Here is a 22360-nt window from a genome sequence, read left to right on the forward strand (position 1 = left end):
GATTTTCAAATGACATTAACCAGTAATAAACAGTATGCAGTATTAATTCTGGAAGTATCTTGCCCGCCGACTGTTATGTACTTAAATGAAAGTAGTGAAAGTTTAGGGCAAGACTCTCTGTGAATGTAGTCTGAGTAAGGGCTGTGTCTATAACCAGCAGCACCTACTTCACCATGTTGATGGGGGCTCGGCTGATCCTATCGTTTGAAGAATGCCAGTGTATCAGAATATCTGAACTTTTCCCCTCAGTGTCATGTGCTTGGCTTTGAGGACTCCTCCATCCTGGTACTACCTGATTATCTCATAGCTCTTAAACCCCTCTCGCACATCATCACCTCCTGCTTCTTTTCCAGGCCTTCAAGAGCTTTTATCAATACTCAAGAGTGTCTCACTTTGTGCTTTTAAGTGGACTGCCTCCAGACTTTCTGCACAAGCGGACCCGGTTGGTCTTTTGGATTGATTCAGCATGTGAGATAAGATAAGAATACACCAGCAAACTGACGAGGCGGTCCACAGCACAGCCGTGTAGACTCGGTTTGCAATAATCGAGGCTTTGAAAAGCAGGAGCTCCCCGTGCGCTGTGCTGCAAAAGCTGAGAAAGAGGCGGAGTTGCGCTGAGCTGCCCTCCGCACCATTGCCTTTTCATCTCCGCTTTTGCCATGGATGAATTACGTTCCTGAATTTCACACTGGGAAAGCGTGTTTGGTACTCACACAACTTGCCTTGTCAGGTCACGAAAGTGCACACACGGCCAGAAGAAGCAGACAAAATCGGTGAAGTGCCGTGCTTAAAATGGAGGCTCGTACTTTGTACATGGGCATGCTAGTTCCAATATCCTCATGTGCTCTCGTATCGCCTGCGCCGCCACTAGTAATTTCCTTTGAGAACAATTCAGCAGAAATGAACTTGAACTACATGACGTTGTTGCATCAGTAATTGACCTGCGCACTACTTTCACCTTTCTACACTTGACGTCCACGGCAGTGATTCCCAACCACTGTGCTACGAGAGATCATTAGGTGTGCCAAGGGAAATTATGTATTAACTTCAAAAAATGTATCTTTCTTCATGTATTATGCCAGCGATGTGTAGTGACAGGCAAAACAACGAAGTGTTCATCCACTAGATGGCAGAAGGTCCAATTAACGCATGTATCCACCTGTTGCCATTCAAATAACACAATAATAGCTTTGTGGTCAACTAAACAGGCCCAGATTTTACTCTTAAATAGTAGTAGTTTATCAGTAAATTGAGATGTGATCATCATTGTTTGAGTATACTGTATATACCTTTTTTGACATTTTTGTTTGGTGGTGTGTTCTGAGGTTTTTCCTCACGTTAAATGGGTGCCTCGGCTCGACAGAGGTTGGGAAACACTGCCTTTTATTCATGGGAGAATGCCTCGAAACACTAAACAATTACAGTCAGGGGACATTTGGAGATTGCCCATGTTAAACATCAAAGCATTCCTTCATGTCATCTGAACATGGCAGACTCTACGTCCTACGCTCGCGAATCATCAAGAATACACTTGACCACGGGACGACCCCTTGTGTTCTTCCAGCCTTGTGAGGAACTTCGCAGCTTGGAATCAAGCCTGTTCTTGCAGGGTCAAGAATTCCTGCGGTCTTCCCTAAACTGGCAGTAGTAGCACACAGTCATGGAGTTACTCAACAAGTCCAAGTGAGGCGAGAGACAAAACAGGTGTTGGAAGGCGCTGTGTTTAGTGCAACATGTGTTTAGGAGATTTTTGCCCGAAACATGTAGGCATGATTGGTCAGAGACTACAGAGCTCCAGACATGACATGTGGGAGTATTTCTTTTAAAACTGTGGCCACAAAAGAAATTGAACATGCGTGCGAAATACTGATTTGTGGCCATTAAGTAGGTGGGGCTCTGTACTGGACAGTTTGTTAAGCAAATTGAGAACATGTTCTCTAGAAACAGTAGGGTAGAGGTGGAGCTCGGGGCTAAAGCCACATATTTTTTACAATTGAACGGAATTTTACGATGGAATTTTATTTTAGGCGGTGGGTGAGCTACAAAGATGTTAAAAGTCTGTCATCGCAAATAAATATTATTACCGAGAGACAATTAAATAGACTTTTGAATGCCGGGTTGCTTTACCGGCTGGGGTACGACCTCAAGGATATCGTGTATTGCAGTTTCCAACAAACGTGCGCTCCATTTTTTTACCCAGATGTCCAAGTTGTTCATGGGAATGATATTAAACTCAAAAAATAGGTTGTGTGCATGTTACAGTTATTGTTACCTTTCAGCATTAATGGTGCCTTCACTTTTTTGGAACGTGTTGCAGCCATAAGAGTTAATGATAAGTTAATGAGTTCATGATTATTTGCTAAAAACAATACATTTTATCAGTTTGAACATTAAATATCTCGTCTTTGTAGTGTATTCAATTAAATATAGGTTGAGCATAATTTGCAAATCATTGTATTCCGTTTTTATTTATGTTTAACACAACGTCCCAACTTCATTGGAATTGGGGTTCTATTTTGTGCAGTAATAACCATTTGGTGGCCACAATTTAGCATTTCATATGCATGTTATAGCTATTTCGTGGCCCCAATTAATATTTTCGTGCACACATTTTCCCATGTCATCTCATGACAAAAGTTAGACTCCTCTAAAACCAGATTGTTCTTCAGTTACTCGACACTTTGCTCGTCTGCTTTGTTGATTTATTTATTGATTGCATCATGAGCGTTGTCTTTTTGATGGCTGAATGTGATAATGGCACCAAGCCACCGTGTCCGTTTGCCCAGTGTACCTCCCAGATGGAAGTGTGGAGCGTTCATGCTACATTACTCGCTGATTGGTCACGGCTGCATGAGGGCCTCTCATCATCGGCACTCATTTGGATCTGCACTTCTCTTTGTAAGTTACCCGTTGGGAGCGGTGACAAGTGGACTGTAGAGCTGCGGTCCTGACCGTGAAGCCGCTCTTATCCCACTGGAAGGCATGTTCCGGAAACCCAGCGGGAAGCTTATCCAGCAGCCCGCAAGTCGTTAACAGCGAGAGTTCCGCAACCCCAAAAAAGTCATTGTGGATTACATGGACAAGCATCCCTCGAGTGTGTGCGCTGTTGCCGCGCTTCTGCATACAGCTGTCCTTCCCGGCGTGGTTTGTTTACATTTCTCAGTTACCCACAGGGGCACTGTAACACCCGTGGCCCCAGCAGCCCCCAAACCACAGAACCTCACCCCTATGAAGTGCCGGGCCTGCTTTTCAAAGCCGAGACTGGAATCCCGCGCAGCTTAACAAAACAAGCGGGGAAAACAGTGGTGTCGGCGCTTATCTCGCAGGTGAGAGCAATTACAACTGACATCTCCATGCTAGACAGACAGCTGGCAACCTGACACGTACTACCACGAGTATCCTTACGGGTGAGAGTGATCGTGTTGAAACGCAGCAGAGGCTGACGAGGGTGCTTACAAATCTTTGTTTACTCCTGCTGACGGACACACCGCTCTGAGCATCCCTCAGATCCAGACATGCAGTGTTTTTATCTGAAAACATTTAGCGGCGCGCCAACCAATTCCACACGGGAGAAACTGCAGTACAGTGAACACTCACCAATTCGCAGTTCACTATTCTCACATTCACTTGGTCACATTTTTTTCCCCCTATGGAACCTAACCTCATCTATCTGCTGTGAACCTCACCTAGTGTGGCTATCGCCGTATTTTTGTGTCCTTTGTGTCCCATCACAAGATGCCACCAAAGCGCTGGCTAAATCGGAAATTAGTAATTGGTCATTTTTACGTGCTGCGAAGGCGGCATACACGCCAGCATCCTCGCATTTCCAGTGCCTTTTTTTGATATCAAATCATCTGAAAGCCATTTATATTTAAGGGTAATGTTAATAAGTTTTAATGAAATAAAAGTTTGGGCTATGATTATGGGTTAAACTAATAATAGAGGAAACTAAAATGTTTTTGCATGGGGCATCAGTAACTTGTGGCAAGTCATGGTCTTCAACCTAATAGAGGTGGTTAACATTAGAATTTCTTTTTACATATCCATTTTCTCTCCCAACCGCAATGTCGTTCAGCAAAGGTAGTTTATCATTCAGTCACTATAAAACTATTGAAGCTATCTAGCAGATGTGTAGACCAACAGAATTGCCGGGATTCTTTTTCCTCACCACATCACACCTTTATACCTTTAGTTTATGACTATGAATCGCAACTGACCATAGTAAAACAATTAATAAATATATATATATATATATATATATATATATATATCCAGTGGGTACGGAAAGTATTCAGACCCCCTTAAAGTTTTCACTCTTTGTTATATTGCAGCCATTTGCTAAAATCATTTAAGTTTATTTTTTTCCTCATTAATTTACACACAGCGCCCCATATTAATAGGAAAACACCGGAATTGTTGAAAGCTTTGCAGATTTAAAAAAAAAAAAAGAAAAAGTGAAATATCACACAGCCATAAGTATTCAGACCCGTTGCTGTGACACTCATATATTTAACTCGGGTGCTGTCCATTTCTTCTGATCATCCTTGAGATGGTTCTACACCTTCACTGGAGTCCAGCTGTGTTTGATTTTACTGATTGGACTTTATTAGGAAAGCCACACACCTGTCTATATATGACCTTATAACTCACAGTGCATGTCACAGCAAATGAGAATCATGAAGTCAAAGGAACTGCCTGAAGAGCTCAGAGACAGAATTGTGGCAAGGCACAGGTCTGGCCAAGGTTACAAAAAAAAGGTTCTCCTGAACGTAAGGTTCCTAAGAGCACAGTGGGTTCCATAATCCTTAAATGGAAGACTTTTAGGATGACCAGAACCCTTCCTAGAGCTGACCGTCCGGCCAAACTGAGCAATCGGGGGAGAAGGGCCTTGGTGAGAGAGGTAAAGAAGAACCCAAAGATCACTGTGGCTGAGCTCCAGAGATGCAGTCGGGAGATGGGAGAAAGTTATTGAAAGTCAATCATCACTGCAGCCCTCCACCAGTCGGGGTTTTTAAGCTGCAGGGACAGGAAGACTGGTTGCAATCAAAGGAAAGATGAATGTGGCCAAGTACAGGGATATCCTGGACGAAAACCTTTTCCAGAGTGCTCAGGACCTCAGACTGGGCCGAAAGTTCACCTTCCAATAAGACAATGACCCTAAGCACAGCTAAAATACCGAAGGAGTGGCTTCAGAACAACTCTGTGACTGTTCTTGAATGGCCCAGCCAGAGCCCTGACTTAAAACCAATTGAGCATCTCTGGAGAGACCTGAAAATGGCTGTCCACCAACATTCACCATCCAACCTGACAGCACTGGAGAGGATCTGCAAAGAGGAATGGCAGAGGATCCCCAAATCCAGGTGTTAAAAACTTCCCGTTGCATCATTCCCGAAAAGACTCATGGCTGTATTAGATCAAAAGGCTGCTTCTACTACAACCGCCAATTCCAATGAAGTCGGGACGTTGTGTTAAACATAAATAAAAACAGAATACAATGATTTGCAAATCATGTCCGACCTATATTGAATTGAATACACTACAAAGACAAGATATTTAATGTTCAAACTGATAAACTTTATTGTTTTTAGCAAATAATCATTAACTTAGAATTTTATGGCTGCAACACGTTCCAAAAAAGCTTGGCCAGGGTCATGTTTACCACTGGGTTACATCACCTTTTCTTTTAACAACATTCAATAAATGTTTGGGAACTGAGTACACTAATTGTTGAAGCTTTGTAGGTGGAATTCTTTCCCATTCTTGCTTGATGTACAGCTTCAGCTGTTCAACAGTCCGGGGTCTCCGTTGTCGTATTTTACGCTTCATAATGCGGCACACATTTTCAGTGGGAGACAGGTCTGGACTGCAGGCAGGCCAATCTAGTACCCACACTCTTTTACTACGAAGCCACGCTGTTGTAACGTGCAGAATGTGGTTTGGCATTGTCTTGCTGAAATAAGCAGGGGCGTCCATGAAAAAAACGCTTGGAGGGCAGCATATGGTTCTCCAAAACCTGTATGTACCTTTCAGCATTAATGGTGCCTTCACAGATGTGTAAGTTACCCATGCCATTGGCACTAACACAGCCCGATGCCATCACAGATGCTGGCTTTTGAACTTTGCGTCCATAACAGTCCGGATGGTTCTTTTCCTCTTTGGCCTGGAGGACACGACGTCCACAATTTCCAAAAACAATTTGAAATGTGGACTCGTCGGACCACAGCAGACTTTTCCACTTTGCATCAGTCCATCTTAGATGAGCTCGGGCCCAGAGAACCTGGCGGCGTTTCTGGGTGTTGTTGATAAATGGCTTTTACTTTGCATAGTAGAGTTTCAACTTGCACTTACGGATGTAGCACCGAACTGTATTTCCTAACGTTGGTTTTCTGAAGTGTTCCTGAGCCCATGTGGTGATATCCTTTAAACATTGATGTTGGTTTTTGATGCAGTGCCGCCGAGGGATCGAAGGTCACGGACATTCAATGTTGGTTTTTGGCCTTGCCGCTTACATGCAGTGATTTCTCCAGATTCTCTGAACCTTTTGATGATATTATGGACCGTAGATGATGAAATCCCTAAATTCCTTGCAGTTGTACGTTGAGGAACATTGTCCTTAAACTATTCGACTACTTTCTCACGCACTTGTTCACAAAGAGGTGAACCACTTCCCATCTTTGCTTGTGAATGACTGAGCAATTCAGGGAAGCTCCTTTTCTACCCAATCATGGCACCCACCTGTTCCCAATTAGCCTGTTCACCTGTGGGATGTTCCAAACAGGTCTTTGATGAGCATTCCTCAACTTTCTCAGTCTTTTCTGCCACCTGTCCCAGCTTTTTTAGAACGTGTTGCAGCCATAAAATTCTAAGTTAATGATTATTTTCTAAAAAACAATAAAGTCTGTCAGTTTGAACATTAAATATCTTGTCTTTGTGGTGTATTCAATTCAATATAGGTTGAACATGATTTGCAAATCATTGTAATTTGTTTTTATTTGTTTAACACAACATCCCAACTTCATTGGAATTGGGGTTGTAAATACTGAGCAAAGGGTCTGAATACTTTTTCTTTTTTAATAAATCTGCAAAAATTTCAACAATTCCGTTTTTTTCTGTCAATGTGGGGTGCTGTGTGACCTTTAATGAAAACAAATTAACTTCAATGATTTTAGCAAATGGCTGCAATATAACAGGGAAAATTTTAAGGGGTTCTGAATACTTTCTGTACCCACTGTATATTAAAAGAAGTTATCCCACAGATCTTTTTACGTCTTTTTAAATCATAATGATAACTGGGATCATCAAATTGGCCTCGATCAAAGGTTTACATACCCTTGCATGTTAGCCCTGATAATATACACACGCGCATGTTGACATACAGCTTTAAATTGGCAACGAAGGTTAAGTTTCTATATCATAGTGGTATGGGCAATACAAGAGACGGTTGCTCGACAGAATTGTCATTTCCATGCAAGAATGGGAAATGAACAGGAAGAACACAAAACACGTCTGTTTGGCCCCTAACAGTTGTTCTTTGTGCCGTGTTCCTCATACTGTATTTGTTAACTGGCTTGTTACACTGAGTCACGCTGCTCTGATGTTATCACGCTATTTAGCATCTCAACATCAGGGTTTCACAGATCAGTGTTCTAAACAGTAATTCTTTGTGAAAAATCGTCTTTTTTCGGATTATTTTATTTTTTTTCCCATGCTGCCTCACCCCCAGAGCCCTGGAATGTGCATCAAATCCTCACTTTTATGACTGTGAGTGGCAGACAAGTGGATTGAAGAGCAGTTTCTACTAAAACCTTCAAAACAAGACAAGACACACTCTGCATGACTTTTATAAGAGGTGGAGTCCCTTCGAGCCCTCGTGGGATTGGTGTCCGAGCCAGCTCAGCCGCAACCTGGCAGTCTGAGGTCTTCTGTGTTGTTTAAAGGGCCTGTGGAATGTGGAACAAATCTGTTCAGCTTTATCAGGCTGCACGCACTCCCCATTGGCTGGGCTTCAGAGCCAGGGGCCTGCGCGGGAGCTTACAGAATTTCATATGGAGCCCACAAACAGAGGCACATCCTGTTTGAGGACCAAGCGCCTGTCCTGTTCATTGCCTGGCGCCTCCTCCTTGTTTGACGAGCTATGTGTGTGTGTGCTCAAAGGGTGTCCTGCGTGTCTTCCTGATGCTTTCCGTGTACATCCTTCCAGAAAACGGACGAACCCATTGTTTGATAAGTCAACTTTTCCAACAAGTTCATAAAAAAATGCTACAAAGTAATGTGTATAGAGAATAATGTATCCACTAAACCTTTTTATCTCCTGGACATTTCAGTATTTGAGTGCCGTTAACATATTCCAAAGGCAATACTATTTAAAAGTCTGCAGCTATTGCATAACTTTTAACATACCCCACGTGGCGCAGCGTGTACGTATCAGCTACATTTATGCGCAGCTATTTGCCTTTATTGCTCAAACCAAGATGGCGCCTAACTGTGTGGACGCCTCGGTTAAGCGCTCTCTAGTATTGTTTTTTGTGTTTTTCGTTCATCTTTGGGGACATTACGCGACTCACTTACACAAGGGGAGACTTGCTAACCATCAAGGAGGCTACTCCGGACTTGTCTGATCGTCTGCTTAATTCACTTAATACCAAAATACAGGCAAGAACTTAAATGTGGGAAGCCTACAGTGAAAACAGTGAAAAAGAGAGAATTTCAAAGCTATTTAGACTGGACACACTGGAGTGTCTTTGAAAATTCAGCTGGCAGCCTGGATGAATATACGGACACTGTCACATCCTATATTAGTTTCTGCGAAGATGTGTGTGTACCAACAAAGTCATTTCGCACATTCAATATCAACAAGCTGTGGTTCACTGCCAAACTTAAGCAACTTCGCCAAGCTAAGGAGGACACATATCGAAGCGGGAACAGGGCCCTGTATAATCGCACTAGAAAGCAGCTGACAAAAGAAATTAACATTTCAAAGACACTGTCACACCCCACGCCCACCCAGCCGCACCACCGAACACAATCACACGTCGTTGACCATCCACGAACAGATGTGAGACGCATCTTCAAACAACAAAAGATAAAGAAAGCGGCAGGGCCAGACTGCTGCTGGACCCCCTGCAGTTTGCCTACCGAGCAAACAGGTCTGCGGTTGATGCAGTCAACAATGGGTCTGCACTTCATCCTAGAACACCTCGACAGCGCAGGGACCTACGCGAGGACCTGTTCGTGGATTACAGTTTTGCGTTCAACACCTTCATCCCTGAACTCCTTTGCCCCAAGCTTATCCCGCTCAGCGTCTCGCCTGCCATCTTCCAGTGGATTTACAGCTTTCTGACGGGCAGGACACAGCAGGTGTGGCTGGGGGAGGCCAACTCATCCACACGCAGCATCAGCACCGGGGCGCCCCAAGGTTGTGTCCTCTCTCCGCTGCTCTTCTCTCTCTACACGAACGACTGCACCTCGATGCACCCGGCTGTCAAACTCCTGAAGTTTGCAGCATGACACCACTGTCAACGGCCTCATCAAAGATGGTGACGAGTCTGCTTATCGACAGGAAGCGGAGCGGCTGGAGCTGTGGTGCGGCCGACAGAACCTGGAGCTGAACACGCTCAAGACTGTAGAGATGATCGTGGACTTCAGGAGGACATCCTTCGCCACAGCTGCCCCTCACGCTGTCCAGCTGCCTTGTGTCAACCGTCGAGACCTTCAAGTCTTGTTGACCAATACTGGCCACTCATGCTAGAGTAGCATCTGCACCACTTGTACACTGACTGAGGAGTATCTGCAACATTTCCACAATTGACATTGTCCCAGATTATTGCACTACTAGTCACTTTAAACTGCGTACATTCCTTGAAGTCTCGGCGGCCTTTGCACAATGGTCATTGCACCGGACTATTGCTATATTAATCGTTCAAACTGCTCTGATTGCTAGAGGACTCTGTATCTTTTGGCATAACTGTCAAAAAGAACCCACACAAAAAAAATGTGTACCAGCATTACAAGATTACTAGCAACCTTTTATTACTCAGCAACCGTTTTCTCAATGTCTTTATGTCTCCAAAGTATTCTCTTTCAATTGACTGTCTGTTGTCGTAATAGACCAGCTCCAACTACCGGAGACAAATTCCTTTTTGTGTTTTTTTTTTGGACAAAATAAAGATGATTCTGATTCTGAAATACATAACGTGGTTAACCTAATACCTAACACGATTCAGTAGAATGAGATGCGTGGTTTCCATGTAGCGGCAGCGTCCACCGCGCGTGTGACAGCTGAGAAAAGGTCCTCCATTACGTCCCATTGCTATCAACGCTTGCTTTAATGAAGCAGAGCTGATTACAGCATCGCTGACAGATGCGCGGTGGCCAGCTAGCGGTGATAATCTTTTGTTTATGCCGTCCAGCAGGTCAAATCAAAGTGAGAGGATAATCAGGTTTGGGAAAGGGGGAGTGGTGGGTATTAGAAGATCTCTCAATTGTAGAGGAGCAGGTGACTTTCAGTGGTTTATGTGCACTTATCTCAATGGCTAAGCATTCTCATCAAAAGGCCCCCAAAGCCCCCCACCCAACAGCTGTTGTCATACAAGGACCGAAGAGGCTTCACCCCCTGTGATTCATGTCCTGCCAAAGGAGAGGTTCTGCCTCCTGTTTGACCTCAAACAGAGTCCCGCTGGCCTGTGAGAGTAATTTCCCGGCCACATGGAGTCTGTCCAGATGACAGGACGGTGTTCTGTTCTCATCTCAATGGCATTCAGGGAAAGACATGTCACGGCAAACCGATGCATTGATAACATTCCCCATTAAACAACCGTACATTTCAAATTCTGGAAGAGGCCTGACAATGGCGCATGTCTACTGACACTTCAAAGTGGCTTACACACACTCACCATACCTTCGTGTTAATTTTAATACGGTAGAATCTCTTAAAAGTTCAATGCTCTCAGACCTTAACAATGTCAAAGGTTTGTCATTATATGATGTCTGACAGAACTGCAGTTTACTTCACAAGATTTGATTTGAGTGAGAATTAAAGGAACATCGCTGTATCGCAGTTCACCTATTAAGGAGTCAACATGGGTTGCATTGTGAATTTTTTTTTTTCATATTCATACTGCGCATAATTCGCTATATCGCAGGATTTTTAGTGTGTGCTGGATTTTTGGGGGGGTAAAATAAATGCTTCCTAGCCTAAACATTAAAACGAAAAAAAAAGAAAAAGAAAACACATAATAATTACAACACATTACAACTTGTGCGACAAGAATTAAGTATTAAAACAAGAGGTGTGAGGTGCATTTCATTTAAGACCTACAGTCCTCACAGGCATGACTTCTATGGAAAATGACTAATTACAGCAACTTGCTGCGCAGTAGGAGTCTATTCTTCTTCTCTGTAGTATTCAGTACTGCCTCCCAGTAGCCAAGGCAGGCACGCCAGAAGGAGCAGCACACTGCATTGGATTGCCGCATTAAATCGTGATGCACAAACTTTACTGCTTTACATTCCGTTTAATTATCTTATCACGTGATGTTTTTATGAAGTACAATTTTATGGAGTGCTATTTTTCCTTATTAAAAACGAAAACATTTCTGGAACAAATTCATGGAATTTTCATTCATTCATTTAAACGGGGAAAGATTATTTGAGGTATATGTATCTCAAGGCACCGCCGTGTTTCTCTTTCCATTGTTTCCAATAGGAAAAAATGTTTTCTAAATCCAAACAATCATCGTGGATTGGATTGTGTTCGAATTTCGACGTTCGACGCTATTGCCATTCAATACTACTGAGGTCAGTGTTCTATGTTGACTCACCACCATAATTACCCTGACTCGGGCTCTCGGCTGAGGCCTTGGTGAACCACCGGGAAAGTGCGCTCGCATCATCTGCCATCCATTCATTGTTCTTTTACCGTCTTGCAAGAGCGTTTTGCAATCCTCTTGCTTTTCCCCTCCCCCGTCGTCTTCCCTTTCACTGGCTCTCTTCAGTTTAAACGTTTACATCTGGTTTTGAGTCAAAGCCAGGTTAGTTTCTCCTGGAATGGAGGTCTTTTATTCCTTCAACGGCCTCACTGGCTCTCCAGTTTCATTGTGCGGTGACGACTACGCTGTATGTTTACAAAGCAGTGAAGGAACACCGCTTTGTTACACTGACACCACCGGAGCCATGTTCCCATTAGCAATTAGCCTTCCCACAATCACACACGATTAATAGTCCGTTGAAGGGCCTCAAGGATTTCCCTTGGCGCCTTCCTCAAGGTGTCAGGTGACTTTGAGTATGTGTCACCTTAGACGCTTTTGAGGAAATGACTGAGATTTTGTTTGGACAGGAAAGAAGCGCTGCAGTGTACAAATTGTGTGGATACTAATTGCACAATTTCGGAAAGCCGCATTGACTGGAAAAGGAAGCCTCTCGATGTTATCCTTTTTTGAAATTTTATTTTTATTTTATTTTTTAATTTTCTCCAGCATACAGTATGTTTGAACTTGGATTCACATACACGCTGCTGTAATTCATACCCTGAGGCGGGAGGAACTGTTTAGGCAATCGTTCGTGCTATAGCCTCGGCTGTTTTTTGTTTTTCCTGTGAAGATTTTCAAAACATGCTGCGCGCATCATGTGTTTTGAAGGAGGACTCTGCGTGTGTCTTTTTGTGAGCTGGGTTGGTTCTGCAAAAACAAAGATGTGTTCTGTTTTCCAGCGGGGAGGATGGGTGGGACGCTGGCGAAAGGTGGGGATGTCTGATGTCACCTGGTAGGTAGCTATGAAAGCTTCCCCCCGGTTGCCTTAACCCACATTAAAGTCTGCCAGTAGAAGCTGAAGCTGGAGGGAAGCTTGGCAGAGGTTCCGCATTAAGCAGGAACAAACATCACACACTTTTCAGGCTCTCGTTTATGCCACAGTGCCTGGAAGACACTTGTTTACATGTTAGCCCTGTCAGTGCATTGACTTGTCCTTGTCATTCCCGCACATGCCGTCTTCCTTTTACTCAAAATATGCGTCGATCATAGCTTCCAGGTGGAAAACAAGAAAGCGCCCAGACTTGTTTGCGTAGCCCCACCGAGCATCTTGTGATCTGATCGAAAGAATGGCAGCGGCGAGATGCCAGAAGGCGGTTAATTACACATGTGGCTGGCAGATTTGGAGGTCGGCAGCGTGGGCGATGTCGATGGAGATGCCATGTGTTTAGATGTTAAACTGCAGACTGCGGTCAGACACGGTCTGCTCTCTCATTAGCTCCCTCGGTGGATGTAATGAGGAGGTGCTGGGCTGCAGTCCTCGGCGAAGCCACGTGTTCTGCCTCGATCAGCGAGACGTTACATCTCCTCTTACCTCAGTTTTAATTGGAGGAAGTTGGCTTTGTTTGTTTCATGACAAGCGCCTCTCTCGTGTTCAATAGCTTAATGCTTTGCGGTCTATACTCAAGGGATGCGATGACATTTTGATGTTGCTTTAAGCTGCATCCTTAATTATTAAGGGCATTCGTTTACACAACAACGATCTAGTTAAAAACTGCCACCTTTGTTCATGTAAAGACTGTCAAAATAGTCCCTCTGCACACGGACCTGCACAAATAACTAAAAATGCAGTCATATGACACCAGGCCAGTAGTTTGGAATGTCACGGCAAAAGAAAAAGAAATAATAATAATACAAAAAACTGCAGCCCTGTCTCAAAGAATCTCCTACCCTCACTTCAACATAGATCTTTGTTACCAATATGACTAAAGTGGGCGCCAAAGTGAAAGAGAAAACCAAAAAATGTCCCAAAAAGTAGAAATACCAAAATAATGATGACGTTGTCTCAATTTACTCGCAAATGTACGGACTTGACTGAAATGTGGGTCCTGTTTAATGGAAAGCAAAGATTATGTACTCACAGGAAGTCATGACTTAGTCTTCTATTGTATGAATGATGACAGGTGGATACACAGGTTTATTGTACCTTCTGCCATCTACTGGAAGAACATTTAATTGTTCTGTTCTGTGCACTATAGGTTGCCAGTAAAGATATATTTGTAATGACTTATAATGTTTGGACAAAGTTAGTGAAATGGTGTATAATATAATAGTGATGTTAGTAAAATGCCTGAAAATTCTGCAATATGCTTGCCAGGTGAGAAGTTGATGTTTTTTTTTTTTTTTTGTAAAGAAATACTACTGTGTGTACGCAAGTTGCTTTTCCCACTTGGGTCAACAACAGGACGTTTTTTTTGTCGTTTTTTTTCCCTTTGTGTTTCGTATACGGTCTACACGCTGTTATATAAATGTCAGTTTGTAAAGAAATACTCCACACATGCGCACCAACTGCTTTTCCAAAAGTGTCTTGAAAACCATTTGTCAGCATACAGTATATGCGGTTTTATAATTGTTTATAATTAAGTGAGTAAGTCGGCAAGACCATTCTAACAGTCTAGTAACTTCACATTTTGCATGAGAACTATACTTTTATACCTATTTTAAAACATTTACGTCTTAAGGCCTTAGAAGGATTTTGTTGTGTAAAATGACCCCTAAGGGACAAGGGAGGTTAGAAAAGGCGCCAGATTGTGTTTGTTGTGTGTTTGACCGACGGTTTAGTTTGAAGTGTGTCTACAGTACACGGTGATTAAAGACTTGTTTGGGGTCCAGAGAGCGGCACCAGTCATCTGAACATCACTCAGAAAAAGAAAACTTTTGCAGGGTCTGTAAAAACCCTCCTCCAGTTCTCAGCCAGAGGTCCCAGTTAGCTGTAGATAGTCCCTATCTGACTCCGCTTAGGCAAACCACATCCTCTTCTGGTATCTATTCCTCTCCCATCTTTGTTCCTCTTATCATCCCTTTCCTCTTTGTCTTTATTCTGTACTTCCCTGCCTCCTTTCCTTCTTCCTCAACCCCCCCAAAGGCTTGATTCCCAATCTTTTGCTGTTTTCTCCCTAAAAGTCTCAGGTGGCCAATTCAATTCCACTCCGCTGAACCCCCCCTCCCCCGCTCCCTTCTATTGACGGTGAAGGTCAAGGCTAGATTAGAGGCTGGTGGACTCGTCCTGTGAAGTGAGGAATAATCACGGGCTCTGAGATTGTTAAAGAAAAACCACAGGCCCTGCTGTTGTCATTACTCTGCGAAAGAGAGGAAGGGGAGGGAGAAGCGAGGAGTGGTGGTGGTGGCGGTGGGGCTCCTTCACCTAAATGCATGCAGATGTTCAAACTCACATGCAGTTCTTTTGTTCCTCGAGCATCTATCTGGTTTTTATTTGCCTCCTTGCAGTGGGCCTCCTCGAGTCGATGGCTGCAGATTTGATTTCAAAGCGCTGGGCAGCGCAGAGGGGCAAACATGACGTAAATAAGATGATGCATTTGTTGTTTAAATTCTTGCGGCTTAGGGCTTGCGCTGCACTTAATTATCATTGTTTCCACAATATAGGCGTAATTAAAGTGCGTGTGCTTGTGGAATTAACACATATGAATTGTTTCTGTTTTATGTAGGAAATGGATTATTCCCTTATGACAGCACTCCATCGCCGTGCCCCTTCCACCACTTTTGGGCTTAAGTTACAGAATAATGGAATATCGAAATGTCCATCAGGCTATTGTTCTCCATTCGAAATATATACACATATGCGTTGCTTTGAGTTTTGAATGGACAATGTAACCCAACTTCCCTTAACCTTTGGCCTCTTTCATCAAGCTGTGCTTGCTGAGCACTTTCTGTGAGAACCAAAGTTGGCCAAAAGAGAGCTAGCAAGATGAATTGCGGCTTTTTTTTTTTTTTTTTTTTTTTTTTTTTGCTGGATGCAAGGGTCCGTTTGAAGGCTCGGGAGGAATCTCAAATGCTTGGCTGCGCTTGCCTGTATCCCAGACAGTGAAACACAATAAGCGTGGTGCATATTTTCTTTTCTTTTCTTTTTTTGCACACATCTGACGAGGAAATGTTTTTGCCTGAAAAGTTTATTTTCTCTGTGTCTGAGGTCTGAACTGTAGATTCACTTACATCGCTTGCTCTTCCTCTTCTCCTCCCAGGAGTTTCCAAATGAGCATTTGAAAGCAGGACACCTCGCAGATCAACACTGCCCCCTTGAGGGTAAGTTGGAAAGGACTCATGGCCAATATAGTTACAATATTATGAGAATAAAGTTGTATATTTTCAAGAAAGAAGTGTTGTTGTTTTTTTGACAAAAAAAAAGTTTTATTTCGGTATGAAAGTAATATAATTATGACAATAATGTTGAGTAGTTTATAGACAGTCATATTTTCAAGATTGTTGTAATATGACAATCGTGTTGTGTATTTTCAAGAAAGAAAGCAGTATATTTTTGAGATAAAACGTCAGATATTTTCGAGATTAAAATGTTTATATTTCGAGAATAAAGTTTTTTTTATTTTCAACAAAAAACATTATTGAATTATTGACCTGTTCATTGAAAGGTGTATTAGTTGGTAGTTGTATGCCAGGTATCAAGAGAGACCTGTTTGACTCAGACTGATACATTGTGTGTGGTCGCATGATAAAATTCACTTATCGTATTGCTTTTTATCTTCAAATCAATGTAACATTTTTTCCCCCCTCAAATACTATATTCAGCTCCCGCCTTGTACTTGTGAAAATATCCATCTTTTTATCTCGGAAATGTACACCTTTATTCTCGTAAGGTTCCTATTTATTTTCACTATTTATTTCAGACTCTTAGTGTAATGTTTCTCTTAGGGCAACCCTGAAACGAAGGAAGGAAACTAATGACGCAAAGGTCCTAGTTTCATCAAAGAAATGTTATATTACTGTGTGAAAGACAAGCTGAATACAACACATTTTTATAATTTTAGTCTGTGTAGTAAAAAAACAACCACAACAAATTAATTCCGGATTAGAACTTTGTCTTTCTTTTTTTCTTTTTTTTTTTGTGGTTGGCCGCACGATGGACTACTGATTAACTCGTACTGCCTTACCTACTTTTGAAATCAGAACCCAGTCAAAACAAATGTGCAGCTGTTATTAAATTTATTTCAAAAGGGGGATTGGTAACATAAAAAGGCTTGCAATTAATTAATAATGTGCGTCATTGTGTTGTGACAGTGGCTCTCCCCCCAGAGAAGGCAGAGGGCTGCGAGAACTACCTTCAGTACCTTCACGCGGACGACGGGGAGCGAGAACTGAAATCTAGCGGGAAGAAACGCATCAGTCTGGATGTAAGTCTACACTGTGACAGTAATACGTCTGATAGTCATTGTTTTATTGGAACAAAAGCAATGTGAAGCAATATTTTCTGTAAGCGCCACTTCTGTGTTTCTCCATTTCAAACTATTCACAGGAAGAATAAAATGACTCGTGGGTGGCTGAACATCTGTGTGTGCAGTATACTGCTCCAGAATAGATTACAATTTAGGACTGGCTTCCATGTTTAAAATGCTTCAGCGATCAGTCCTGACTGCATGTGCTCAAGAGACATTATAGAGCCATAAAGGGCTGCTTCTCTTTAGGGCCCCATCCCCTGTAAATGTACGCTGCTTTTCACACAGCTCCTCCACCGGGCCTGCAGCAAACCAGATGTTTGCCTCGTCAGGTTTTCATGTTACTTTTTTTTTTTTTTTTTTTTTTTAAATCAAAGCTACTATAAAAAGTTGGTAGCTGAACAAAGAAGTCGTTCTCACATGTTTCTCAGAAAATCCTCGGAATCATGGGAAGCCAACTCCTCACAGGTGGGAACCAAAATTCAGATCCCCAGCCTCAGAACTGTGAGGCAGACGTGCTAACCGCTGACCTACGTAGCGTGCTGCCCGCTAATTTTTACGATAGCGAACTGAAAGACGAGGTCATTGCTTGCCACACTGCGTGAATCGTTCTCTTTGTAATCACATGCAAGGTAAAGAATAGGAACGTAATATTAGATGAGCCACTCAATTTATCCCGGAAATTTGTTTTTAAGAAATAGATTGACAGTTGTTTAATTTTATGTATTTATGTTTTTGGAATGCACGTCTCTAATTGTTATGCCAGATTTAGGTTGGGAAAACAGTTTTGAATCTGCTCTGTAAAGCTATAAATGTGAAATGAATAGAAAAAAAAACAACATTCTTTTTGAAAGAGCGCTAACCCAGACTGAGGGCAGGGGCTTTTTCCCCTTTAATTGTACATATTTTTATGCCCCCTTGTGGCAGTGAGTGTAATTTTGTAAAGCAGAGTTCCTGTAACATCCATGCACGGTACAAGCATATTATTAGTGCAAGGTAGTTCTACAGTACTTCAAATTAATATAGATTGAAGCCTCTCTGGCAACATCATGAACAATAATGAACATGAACAACTTCTTTATTACAAAATGTAATGATCATAATCTTATGTGTGCGCAGGACTTGGAGTGTGACGTTTCAGTGGAGGATGACAACCGCCAGGAGTGGATATTTACACTTTACGACTTTGACAACAGTGGCAAAGTGACAAAGGAGGTGTGTGTTCTCAAGTCAGGATAGCCATGTTTACATTGGCCACATCTTCTTGAGAAAACCTTTGTGTTTTCCCCGTCATTGTAGGATATGTCCAGTCTGATGCACACCATTTATGATGTAGTGGACGCCTCGGTCAATCACTCCTGCAATAATAAAAGCAAGACGCTGCGTGTGAAGCTGACCGTCACTCCGGAGCCGAGATGTCACAAAAGAGAAACGGGAACAGGTGAGTAGAATATTACAAATAACAGTATCTTGAACAGTGCCTTCACATAATTCACACGTTAAGGCACATTTTCTGACATAGGCAACTCACAAGAAATGTTCTTGGTTGTGTAATTTTACACTCCGGCGACCCACCTAGTTGTAGACACTTATTTAAAAGTACATTTTACATAATACATCCCCTAATATGTCACTTAATACTGTACATCCTGTCTGTGTTGGGATGCACAGTGATTTCTAGATTTCTTATGGTCGTATATATCGGCATTTTGTCCTACCCCTAGTAATTCCACCTGTGCTTTTGGGCTGATATGTGAGTTTTAAAAGGGGGTGAGCAGCACGTTGCAGTCTAACTTTAGTTATTTTTAAAAAATAATAAGAGTTGATTGTTGTTTTGAGTCAGTGATGGTGTTATGTTTCACAGTATTCTGCTGAGGATGGAAGGATGGATTGTTTGCGCTACAGTTGACTCCTTATTTACTGATGTGTTCTGACCTGTTTCCCTTTCCTCCTTCAGATCGCTGCCACCAGGAGGAAGGTCGTTCAGCTGACAAGCGCATGTCTGCCTACATCAGGTCAGTCTGCTGATATGTGCACATGACAACACATACAAAAGGGATATTTCCCGCGATCTCATTCACATCCCTTTTTTATTCAAAACAGCAGGGGGCAAAGCAATGAGGCGCCGCCAACCACTGATGGCCAGCATTACTGTGTGGATGAAAACACAGAGAGGAGGAATCACTACCTGGATTTGGCAGGCATAGAGAACTACACCTCCAGGTTTGAAGGTAAACGCTGCAACACAAGCGCACTATGATTTGAATATAGTAAGATGAACTAGACATGACAATGCTACGACATCTTTGCTGTATTACAATGTTCCCCCCACATATTTGCGACTTGTGGAGTCACCTTTTTCTGTTTGTTTGTTTGTTTTTACCCATCCTCTTTATTTGCTGAAAGATTCATTATATCACCATCTTCCTGCAGGAAATCTTCAACAACTTGAGTCCCATTCCACATTTAGTGCAACAATAGCAAATATAATGACACTCATTAGAGCACAGACCTCTGCCAAGACGCGTTATTAGGATTCCCCAAAATTTTCCAGGCAGGACACGCCCCTCTCCAATATTACTGGCTCCAGGACACGCGCCGCTGCATGATGATTGGCTGCTGTATCCCTGTACAGCCCTACTGCTTCCAGACGGAAAAAGACTTAAGTGTGGTGCCGTTAATGTTTCCCACTAACGCTAACCCACCCTAATCCTGACCTTAACTCATCCTAAACCGCCTTAAGCCCCAACCCTTGCCCGAAACCTAACCATAACAAACTTCTTTGTTTTTATGTCATACAAATGTGATACATGCGTAGCCTGCCCCTCCTGCGACACAGGAGCCAATCATGTTGCAGCGGGGCATGTCCTGCCTGGAAACTATGTGGGAATCCTAAAACAATCCTAAACATGTCTGTTTGACTAGCAAATTAAAAAAATCAGGACCTGCCAGGCAATAGTTGTTCCATTATAGTCTTGCAGGTGGCAGTATATTGTTGCTCCCAACTGCCACATGCAAAACCTTTTCTTCTTATTATTATTGTTATTTATAATATATATATATATATATATATATATATATATAAACAGGTTGACTGTGAAATTGTGAAAAGAAATTCTGCACCGTTATCAGATGTGCACCAAACTTTAATGCAGGTCTACCGTGCAAATCTAAAAAAAATAATAAAATAAAACCTCAGAAGAACTGTTAACAAACACAAACCAAAATAATTTAACCCACCAATTCTCGTACAATACAGGATGTCCAAAACATTTTCACATAATTAGAAATTACTACAGTATATAATTTTTTGTGCGACACTATGTAACTGGGGTCACCAACATGATGCCCGTGGGAACCAGTTGGCCCCATAGACCATATGAGTAGCCACCAGGCCTGTTCCAAAAATAGCTAGTGATGCGACATTGTAATTTTCTCGGAATGTTGAAGAAGTGATCATTCTCAAATGCAAATACTTTCAGAGATTTATAGAAATTCAGTGTTTCATATTGACATTTATCTGTTTCCAACCTTGTTAAATCATGATTGATAATTATTGTGAGAAATCATTCACATGGTCAGTGTCTTCACATACTGTAGATGAATACAATACATATAATTCAATGGAATTGATGATCATCAAAAGTAATATTCAGGTATGATAATATAGATAGATAAAAGATCGATAACAGGTATGAATCAAGTATGAATCAGGTATGAAACCTGTCTCTTTCAGGAACAAGCCCTCCCCATGAGAGTCACGGTCGAAGCTCCCAGAGCCAGAACCGCTCTCGCTCCCACGAGCCAGAAGCCCAGGTCGTTCACCAGCGGCGCTCGCAGGTCATCGGCGACAGTTACAACCCCGCAGAGTTCCGGGGGAAAGGAGCACAGTTCGTGAAATCCCCCAAGGGAACCAACAAAGGAGGGAATAGCGGCGGCGGTGGTGGCAAATCGACTAAATGTCACGGCTACCACCCTCCCCTGCAAACCATGCTGCATGGTGGCAGTGCGGCCGGCCACGGGGGTCAGGATGTATACCACTTACCACACCAGGTCCAAGCGTCCGGCCACCATCAACACCCTCTACAGTACAGTCACAGCAGACGCGTCAGGGCCAAAGCCCGCGAGGCGCTTTCGCCGACCAAAACGCCTCTCTCCCCGCAGCCTCACCCCCAGGGGCCGCCCACCCTGCCCTCTGTGCTGCCAGGTCTGGAGCGAGAGCAAGTGTCCGGCCCCCCTGGGAGCCCGGGTTTTGTGGTTCCTGTGGTCCAGCGCCACGAGCACCACCATCACCATGAACACCACCACCACCACCACTATCACCATTACCACCAGACATGACCGCCTGCGCTCACATCTAGTGCACAGCACCAAGCACCACTCCCGGTCGAGGATCTTTGTACTCTCCTCATTCAAGCTACACAGAGAATATCCGGACATGTATGGAGGAGTTTTCTATTGTGATGCCCAGCCATAGTGGACCTGAAGGTTTTCTGAAGCTATTGTGTTCCCACAAATGTTGTGTGGCACGGTTTAGATTATTATTATTATTTTTTTGTATTTTATTTTATTTTTTATAAAAACAAGTATTTGTTGGGACCGCAGAACCTATTTTCAGTAACAGCAGCACACACACGTGGACACACGAGCAAGTCAAAAGCAGGAAAATGTTGACACCATTTTTCCCCTCCTGATGCTGTCGACGGTCGTCATCCCTGGAAGCTATATGTCATGTTCTGTGGGAGACCTCTCCAAAAAAAAAAACATGGATCTCAGGTGTAAAGGTGCTGCTTTTTCACAGAGGACAGTCTGTGGACTGTAGGGGGTTGGAGTTGAAATATTTGGGGGGAGGGGTACGGGGGTTGGGGGGGGGGGGGGGGGGGGGGGGAGGGGCAGGGGGTTTATCAAATCACCACTGACAGTTTTTATTCCCAAAAAAAATATCTAACTATATGTACTGTATAAAAAAAAATATGAATATCAACATTTTACTGTATAATTAGGCATATGTCATCAAGAATATAATTATGTGTGTTTTGTCTTTTATATACGGTAATAAACATTATAGAGTTCACGTTAGCCATTGATGGTTTGGTGGTTCACTTGCCTGACTTCCATGCAGGCAACATGGGTTCAGTTCTAAGTCTGTGA

General features: G+C 42.9%; 1 protein-coding gene across 2 annotated transcripts in view; it reads left to right on the forward strand.

The window, feature by feature from the left end:
- Window positions 1-22035, forward strand: part of nkd2b (NKD inhibitor of WNT signaling pathway 2b) — a 35161-nt gene extending 13126 nt beyond the window's left edge. The window contains exons 4-10 of one of the 2 annotated variants that reach the window (XM_061675772.1): window positions 16004-16064; window positions 17055-17167; window positions 18329-18424; window positions 18509-18650; window positions 19167-19224; window positions 19313-19440; window positions 20946-22035. In XM_061675772.1, the coding sequence (XP_061531756.1) occupies window positions 16004-16064; window positions 17055-17167; window positions 18329-18424; window positions 18509-18650; window positions 19167-19224; window positions 19313-19440; window positions 20946-21550 (1203 nt within the window). In that variant the 3' untranslated portion in view covers window positions 21551-22035. The remainder of the gene's footprint in view (window positions 1-16003; window positions 16065-17054; window positions 17168-18328; window positions 18425-18508; window positions 18651-19166; window positions 19225-19312; window positions 19441-20945) is intronic. The other variant, XM_061675773.1, reaches the window with a different exon arrangement.
- Window positions 22036-22360: the final 325 nt, after the last annotated feature.

Source organism: Phycodurus eques, chromosome 4, assembly GCF_024500275.1.
Source record: "Phycodurus eques isolate BA_2022a chromosome 4, UOR_Pequ_1.1, whole genome shotgun sequence".
NCBI classification, from domain to species: Eukaryota; Metazoa; Chordata; class Actinopteri; order Syngnathiformes; family Syngnathidae; genus Phycodurus; species Phycodurus eques.